The 8,822-nt window shown below is 38.2% G+C and overlaps 2 protein-coding genes across 2 annotated transcripts in view; both read right to left on the bottom strand. All coding sequences in view use genetic code 11, as the record gives it.

Annotated features, from left to right (window-relative positions):
• Nucleotides 1-2,062, bottom strand: part of EGR_07808 (hypothetical protein) — a gene marked incomplete at both ends in the record, with an annotated part of 6,919 nt that extends 4,857 nt beyond the window's left edge. The window contains 2 exons of the mRNA XM_024497057.1: nt 776-960; nt 1,910-2,062. Of these exons, the coding sequence (XP_024348545.1) occupies nt 776-960; nt 1,910-2,062 (338 nt within the window). The remainder of the gene's footprint in view (nt 1-775; nt 961-1,909) is intronic.
• Nucleotides 2,063-2,693: 631 nt separating this feature from the next.
• EGR_07807 (hypothetical protein) lies at nt 2,694-7,067 on the bottom strand (the record flags this gene model as incomplete). The annotated part of the gene is made up of 6 exons (XM_024497056.1): nt 2,694-2,763; nt 2,801-2,841; nt 3,862-3,930; nt 4,383-4,557; nt 5,387-5,442; nt 6,993-7,067. The coding sequence occupies 6 exons, from the start codon at nt 7,065-7,067 to the stop codon at nt 2,694-2,696; spliced, it is 486 nt and encodes a 161-aa protein (XP_024348544.1).
• Nucleotides 7,068-8,822: the final 1,755 nt, after the last annotated feature.

Below are 8,822 nucleotides of genomic sequence, written 5' to 3'. Positions count from 1 at the left end.
CCTGATGCATCAGTGACATTGGAGTCAAATGCCTCCTCGCATGCAAGAAAGTAGAATGGTTGCTTTCACTGGCTTGTGGGTGGTTTCTTTAAAATACCGACTACGCTGTGACGGCCAAAGGGAGCACCATTGATGATGCTCAAAAGAAGGGAGGACCTAAGCAGTGATTTGATGTTCCGTCCAACTGTGTGTTGAATTACGGGGACTTATGAGTCGCCTCCCAACTTTTCTGTACCCTAGTAAGCAGTACGTTCCTTTATTACTACTTCGGTTTATTACGACGTTGGAGAAGACTCGAAGTGCTACAAAGTATCACACCGTGTTTTAACACTGTTTTCTGAGCATATAAAAGTTGTCTGCTTTAATATTTGCAGTTCAATTCCAAAATTATTGTAAGTCTCAATACTTAATCTGGAGTTTTAACCAATGACTGATGCTTAAATCCGCACCAGACGATATATTAACGACAGAATTTCACAAGGTTGCTAATTTTTGGCCATTCGCTAATGAAGTAATAAATTATTAAGGTCTTATTTCTAGTAGGGTAAAAAAGTAAAATGGTCCTCAATTGCGTGTGGAAATTAGGAAGTCTAATAACCGTGTCCATGCACCACAGTGGAAGTGATAAAATGCAACGAAATAGAAAAAAAGCAAGAAATATCAGGTAGCTACAAGTATTTAGGCGTTTTTTTGGTTTGATCTCGCAACATGCAGTCCGTTTTCTGCATGCAAGCAGCATCAAGCATAAGGAGACGCCAGTCTCTCGGCACGGTACCCTTTTTTCTCCCCTTTATCCATACAATTGGTTGGTAACCTCAGAGCATAAGGTGTCGACTCGAGTTTGTCTACAAAATGGAAAAGTTTCTGTTGAATTCCAAAATCACAGGAATTCCTCGTGAAGCTAAGAGCACTTTGAGAAAGTGAGATCAAACAGAAATGGATTACAGGAGTAGTTTGATCCTTATGGGAATTCATCAAAGATAAATTCATCAGCTTAAGGAAGTTCCTTCATTTTTAGCGACTAAGAATTTTGCATCGGTTAAAAAGAACTTTCAGTGAGGTTTAGGTTAAACGATGAAACGATTAGTTCGATCAGATAATATCAAAGTTGTTGAAACTACCAGGTGAAGAGGTCATACCCATATGTCATTGGTGTGAACCAGCCTTTATAAAAGTGAACTTGGATCCAATCTCCAACCCGAGAAGTTGGGAGGGAAAGTCTCCTCACTTGATGACTTATTTGAGTAAGAGAGGGAGCATGGTACTTGAGTACTTGAATTGCCGGCTAGCAAAAGTCTGCTAGGGACACGAAGTGATTAGGTTTAACAATTTAATTGACCCTGACTTTAACACGAGCGTTGGCGTAATAAAAGTACATCCTCACGTGATATCAGCTAGTCAGGAAGGAGTGAGCAAGAGTCTGCCGCTCTTCAATATTAGGAAATTAGCTAGGAGAATTAAAGCGTCTGGGAAATTGTAACGTAAACGTTTCTTGGGGTCGCAAGCGTTCCCGCAGCAGCTAAATGATGCCAGACAATAGGCTGACCGACTGACCCGTGTTGAGAAATAGACGCCCTGTTTTTGCGTAGAGTGAACGAACCTCTCATGGGATGAGAGGCACCGTCCCATCCGTCATATTATTACAATTCCTTGTCACTAGACAAACAGACGCTTCGTCCAGGATTGGGCTATTTGCTAAAAGGGGAATCCGCAAAACAATTTGTATCTCATGAAGAAAAATTTTACACTGGAGAGTCAACACTTCCAACAGGTAAGAAAATTAAGGAGAACTTTTGGCTTTCTTCATAGAAGAAATAAACCAAATTATATAACGTTAGTACAAAGTATTTCCCAATTTCTAACAGCAAAACCCTTGATACATTTGCCTAGCTCCCCAACGAGCGCTTACTGAATTAAATTCCGTACAACCTTGTACAAGCCCAAAATTACATTTTGCATTAACTTTTAAATTACAAAATTCTGCAAAGAAACACCGAAAAAGATAGCTCTCACAAATGCTCATTAGTGTGCTTTGTTTTACAATAGCTAAATCGTAGGGCATGAGTTACATTTAGGGTGGAACCACAGGTATCATCCTATTGTGCTTAAATATGCCCTCCAATTCTTTTATTTATAAAATTCTGTTCAAAATAATAGCACTTCTAGTTTTGGAAGGCAAGAAGAAAAATGTTTGAGAAAAGACCGTTTTTGAAGGAATCTACACTCTTCAGAAGGTAGCAAACTACGTCCTATCATATGAAATTACAACGATCTCCATCATAATCACTCCCCTAATTACACCAAAATTTCAGTGTTTGCAATCGTCAGAAGCTTTTAAATATCCACCTAACGCATACTTAATTGACTGTGAGAATGATATGACTCCGGTCACTCTCAATCAGCTTTCATTTAACCTCTTCAAATTTCCCTTTGTTTTAATGAAGTAATTCTAGGTCCTGTTGCGCGGCTGTTATTGTCCATTTTGATGAACTTACTAAATGTGCTAAAGAAGGCAATTTGGCTCTGATTTGCCAGAATTAGAAACCTCTTTTCCTGCTTCTCTACAGTCGTCTTCATCTCACAATCGCAACTTGTACTAAACTACAGGAGAATAGTCGACATGTGGGAGAGAAGTGGCCACACCACACAATCAAACCCGACCATTTTTTTTCTCCTCTTGCTCCCCCTCACCACTATCGTTGAAAATAAGAATCATTTCTATAAATTGACCTAAGGAGTATTTTCGGTTTTATAGAAAAATATCTGCAGATTAAAAATAAATTGACGGTACTATTACTACCTTTGTCTTGTCACAATGGATCTCAAAATGACTTTACTTCCCTGTAAATAGGAAAATTTTCTTAATTTTGTATAAGATGTTCATTTCCTTTTGACACAAATTGTCAAACAAAGTATATGAATTGATTGAATGCTTTTACACTTTCCAAATAACATTTGTGTGTCAGCGACTTATGAGTAGTAATAGAATTACCAATAATCTCATAAATAGAGGTTTTGTTTTAAAGTTCTAGAAATTTTCAGAAATCCTTCTTTGCCAAACAGCCTAGAAACTTATCGGAATTAGTACTCCTCCTAACTCTTCCTCCTAATTGGCCAGTATTACGTGAAGGTACATTAAATGTGCTACTTTTCACTTCAGGGTCGAGGTCAATCGGAGGACACAAGTAGACGAGAATGGAGTCACTCCAGAAATTCAACACACAAATTATGTGTTTCTTGTGGACATAGACATTCGACGTCAAATACTTCTATTTTAAAATCTTACCTCTGGTTTACCCTAGCGTCTGGTGCGCAGACATGGAAACAGCACTTTATGGCAGGTTGACAAGATTAAGGCTGGGATTAGTGGATGGATTGTCAGACGGTTAAAGCCAACCATTAACCGATAACTCTCACCGTGATGTTATGGGATTTTGTTCCTTTCTACGGTCTGCTCTTATGTCTTAATGGACGGACCCAGTCGGTATTATAGGTCTAACTCTGTTAGACGGAGTGTAACAGAAGAAAGGAGCCTCTGCCATGGAGGTCTGAGCCTGTGGACACTCGCCGCAGAAGGGGTATCAAAATCGCGTCTCACAATTCTGAAGTCTAAATACCAATTAAGAGAAACGCAGCTAGATTAAAATAGATTAAAGAGAACTATGAAGAATTGCTTGTAATTTTTTACTAATCTAGTGATTTATATCGAGAACCCTAAGAGATACGATGCTTTTCTCGATTGGACTGCACTTAGGCCAACTGTTCTATGGAATTGAAAGATGTTTGTTTTAATCGCTTGTTTTAGTACGCTGGTTACTCCTCCTCCGCGCACTAGGTCACAGTCTTGGTGATGTGTCTCACCATCTCTTCCTTTGGTTCTAAATCTTCTACGATGGCATGCTTAATTACGTCCTCTGGAATGGCCCAGAACTATTAAGGTAATGAGAAAGTTATGTCAAAATTTCAAAATTCTTGAGTTTCCTTTGGCAAAACAAGGTTCCCCATTTATCATACAGTTGTGAACTGTTATAAAACGCGATAGGTTTGTTCACGATGCAATAATTATCTTCACAACTATTTCTCTTGTGATTCCATGCTCTGTTTAACTGTGCGTTTAGCTGTGCGGTCACTTCAGGCTCTGGAGGCTGCACCTTCCTCCAGAAACATGGCCTTCGGTGTTTTACTGCTAGCTTCCTTGATCCTCTGTAAGGCATAAAGCGCTAAAATTAATTCAGTATGTTGTTTGCTGTGATTTTAAAAAACGATTCGGTGCGGTACCGACCCTTAAATGGGCTTTTATAAATTATAATTGTGCCACTCCCTTGTTTGTAAATTGAAATAACTGGGTGAAATAACTGCTAATTTAAAACGGAAAAACTTACAAATTCCATTTTTATGAGATGACCGTTTTTGGTATCCTGGCAATGAAGCGGTGCCTTAGAAGTGTAGGGCAGTAGATGGGGCGTTTTGGGAATAACAAATGGGCGTAGGTTGGCCTGAATATTGCTACAATTCAAAGGCCATTTCTCATTAAAAGTTGGACGACTAATTGAAAATCTAAAACGAATGAGTGAAAGAGGAAGTCTCTTAATTCTACCAATGGATAACTAATGCTTTCTTGGCTTCCACGAATTTTGGGCCTAGAAGACACAATATTATCACCTCCTAATTTTGCGTTGTTTTTTTAAAATTAAGCTGCTTCCAAATATGGATGCACTATAAAGTCACCAAATTTAACCCAGACACTCTAATGGTGGCGGCACGAGGAGAGACGCCTGAGGATATCTATCACCCACGTAGACTATGACCGCTTCAATTGTCACCTCAAAGTAGGCTTATATGCAAATAAATAAGGAGGCTATTTTAAAAATATGGATAATGCTGCAAACGGCTAAATCAACGGTTTAAAGCTTTTGATCTGTTAAGCTGTGCCAAAAAGTCGAAGGATCATTTAACCTCGTCGACTTTTCAATGCATTAAAGGTGGTTTGAAGGCCATGCTACAAATCTGGGAGCGGCAAATTCGGATAGAGGAATGAAATCAGGATTAGATAGGTAAACAAACCCTGTAAAAGACTTGCACAGCGTTATTGTATACAGATATCATGAATCTTGGAATCAACGAAAGTCTTCAAGACAAACTTGTGGCACAGTATTTGGAGAAGCAACGGTATATGAGAGTTGAATGCACTACTCATAAGTGTTCCAGATAAAGAAGTGAGGTGGTAAATAACTGGTAGAAGGAAGGAAGAAATTAAGGAAGAAATTCTCTACTTGATCATGAGTGGGAAATTACTTGTCACTATTAACAAGTCAATTCAAGATAAGTGTGTTGGCAAAAAGTGATGACGATGCCTAATGTAAGCCATGCAACAATTGGTTTGTACCTCCATAAAGCCAGAACGGAAATTAATGATATCCACATTACATGCATTGGCAAGTGCTGATAAGGAAAAAGCTCAAAAGGCTATCAGTTTTTACCCCACTCCTTTAGTCCAATTCAGATTGTTTACTTCCTGATCGGATGACGGATTGACTGAAAAACTTGCAATATTCGTTGATAAAGCGGGTACATCACTGGCTATTTTCAAACGATTCTCTCACTACTCATTCCACATTTTCAAGTGACGGTCTACTTCTGTGTGTTTGCTGTGTACCGCAGAGGCAATTTATCGCCATAAAGCTCAAACAATTACAGATGAGACCTGTCTACTTTGTGAAATTTAAACCTAAAATGCTCTATTTTAGGGTCTGTCAGTACCAGTGATTCAATGATGCTTACGTTACTGCATGTAGCTACCTGGAAGCCATCCTTAAGTTTGCTCCTCATTTCCAAAAAAACTATTCTTCGTAATCTCATGTCGCCATGCCGACACTGTATTTTATGCATTAAACCACAACAATTTCACCTTTGGGCAAATATTCCTTTCATAAAAACCACAAAATCATGAAGGCGCTTGCTGCAGAAAGTAGTCTTGTATTAATCAATGCTTCTCAAATAAATCCCTTTAGTGTGGTTGGCACGTATGGCGTACGATGACTGCACAAAAACTATACGAGATTTCCTCCTGGTAATGGTACAGCAGTATACTCGATAAGATGCTTCTTTAAATAAGGTGTCCGGTTTGTTTGTGAAGGACATACCATTATCCACGACTATGCCGCCCTTGTTGGTAGACATGTTCAACCCTTCTATTTATTTTGTAATAAACCTGTTTCTAAAAGTTGAGGTCTCATATCGTCTAGTGGAGGTGAGTTAATTGCAAAATTGGCGGCGGGACAGTATAGACCTCTTAAACTAATTGGCTTTTGATGACAGGCAAGTGATGTTGATTTTACACCGTTAAACTTATAGAAACCAGACGTTTAATACTTAATGTCATTACTTTGATCTTATGATTTAATTACCTCAGTCTTTTCTCTGCAAAAATCCAGACAGAGGGTGATCCATGGGTAAACTAAGTGTTATTACGTTGCTATCGCACATTCGCTATCTTCTGATTGGTATGCTTAGTTGGCATCTGATTGGTCCAGATGGGAAGGGGGTAGGGTAATGGTGAAATTGGCTTCCGGATGGCGTATTGCCTGTCGCCATTGCTGTTGGTATTGATATATTGGCACGTCCTTCCATGATCTGGTAAGTTTACTGTTTATTTCCTCACCTATGTTAGATAATTTAACTTTTGAACAAATTAAATGACATTAAATGCAATTTTTACCCCCACTCACGATCATGTCATCAAACAAACCATTCATGTTCGCACTTCATTTTCAAAAAAAAATCATTTGTTGTTGTAGATTATTGTAATATGATTTTTCCTGTTTGATAGCACTGCAAATTATCGTCCAGAAAGATTATGCGAACGGCCTCATCACTAATCATAAGGTGCCAATTTCTAAAGCCACAGATGCTTAGCAAAAATAAAGTGTATTTATTTCTATAACCTATAAAAAACCACTCACGAATTATCAGGCAAGTAGATTTTTATCTACTTTATTTAAGTGTTGGGGAGAAAAAAAATAGGGAGGAAAAAAGGCTGGTGATTTTCTTTTCATTTGCTTGGACATCCGCCAGAGGCACATATTTTTAATTAATCGAAGGCAATCAGTTGCCTGCCCCAGTTTTAATTCTCTTTTACTGCCGATTCATTTCCTAGGGTTATTTATCACTGTGGTAGCTGGCTGGACATTCAAGCGACGCTCGGTACCCGTCACACCAGCATGATCTTGTATATACGATAACTCAACTAGGGGGGAACCTATGTTTGTGTCAAGGGAGCATGTCCACCTAACTGAGCTTGTAACCCACCATAATTAGGAAGCTATTTAATCTTTTGTCAAATTCACGCATCACCTACAGTTGTGAAAACTCTTGTTTTGACCTTTGAGCTCAATAGGCTTGAGGGGTAGAAGCACTTACAAGGCGCAATCAAACATGATCGGCTAATGATCCCTCAATCTCTCAAATCCGCGATTGTTTGTTGAAATAAAAAAAACTTGATTTTCACATGGTAATTTTTGGTGTGTTGCATCTTGCAAAAGAAGTCCGGGAAACGTGTACATTTTTTTATAAAATGATCTCAACAATTCAAATCTGACATATTTCGTTATTTTGCTACCTTAATATAATTTCCTTTTAACTTCAAATATTTTAATCGGCTTGGAAATTTTACCATTTTTAGTAAAGGCATTTAAGGGTTTGTCGGGAAGATTACTCTTCCATAAACACCTGTAAACGACTTATCGCTTTTGGGATAGCACTGGTAGATCCTCAAGAGGTGAAGGTAACACGACCTTGTCATTATCGGCAAAAGCTGTCCTCTAGTAGGTCAATAAACATTTTCTTCAATCCTGTAACAAGGTTTATAGCTTCCAATTCTACGTAAACATAATTTTTGAGCAAACAAATTAATTTGTAGTCATTTTTGAATTTTCTTTTAAAAGCTCTGGTAGACATTAGTAACGTTTTACAATAAATTTGTCCCAAATTGCGAATGTGGGAAGGCTAAGAAGTGGATTTCGGATAGGAACATGGCGCGCATGGTAGAAGAATTTTCAATTACGAAGGAAGGTACTATGTCGTCTTTGAGTTTCCTTAAATATATAACAGGAATGCGAATAACTTTTGTACTAAATTCGTCGACCCAGGAGGTATAATTCATATGCATTGATTCTTTGGCTTAAATGGTCCGGAATTAAGTAGATGCAAGACTTCTTCGTAATGGCTGTCAGTTCAGATAAAATTCCCGCGGTGCATACAAAAAAGACGAAGTTAAATAAATTTTATTTTGTATATATATCCACTTGACCAAATTAACAATGGCCTTGATGCTAACCGATGATAAGTGGAGAAATACGTAAATCAGACAACATAAGGTTCCATTTGGAGGCAAATTCCATCCTTTTAAGCACAGCTCCATGCCCGGAATAAAAACTAAGGAAATCTTATATTCAGACTACCAGATTTTACTCATATCTACTAAAAGGCTTGTCACTTCTACACAAATTATTGAAAGCCTCCTGTTAGTTAAATTCATGTATTTGGGTTCTCCTCAATTTCTGATTTTTAGTCTAAAGGACCAATAAAAGTGAAGCACTTAAATGCATCCTCCCTCTTATTGGTTACTTTCGGAAGCGCAGTATATGACGCTTTGCTTGATCTTTTAAGATTCACTTAATGGCAATTATCCCTTTTTAGCCAAAATTATGTCACCAGTGGTTTGGGTCCTACTTATCCCAGCATTTCTCCAGATAGTAACAAGTGAATTCGTTGAATTGCATGTAGGTGAGTTCAGAAATCAACAATATTTCCAATCCTCTCTC

This window comes from Echinococcus granulosus (assembly GCF_000524195.1).
Source record: "Echinococcus granulosus chromosome Unknown EG_S00087, whole genome shotgun sequence".
Classification (NCBI taxonomy): domain Eukaryota; kingdom Metazoa; phylum Platyhelminthes; class Cestoda; order Cyclophyllidea; family Taeniidae; genus Echinococcus; species Echinococcus granulosus.
This window is presented reverse-complemented; position numbering and strand designations above follow the sequence as displayed.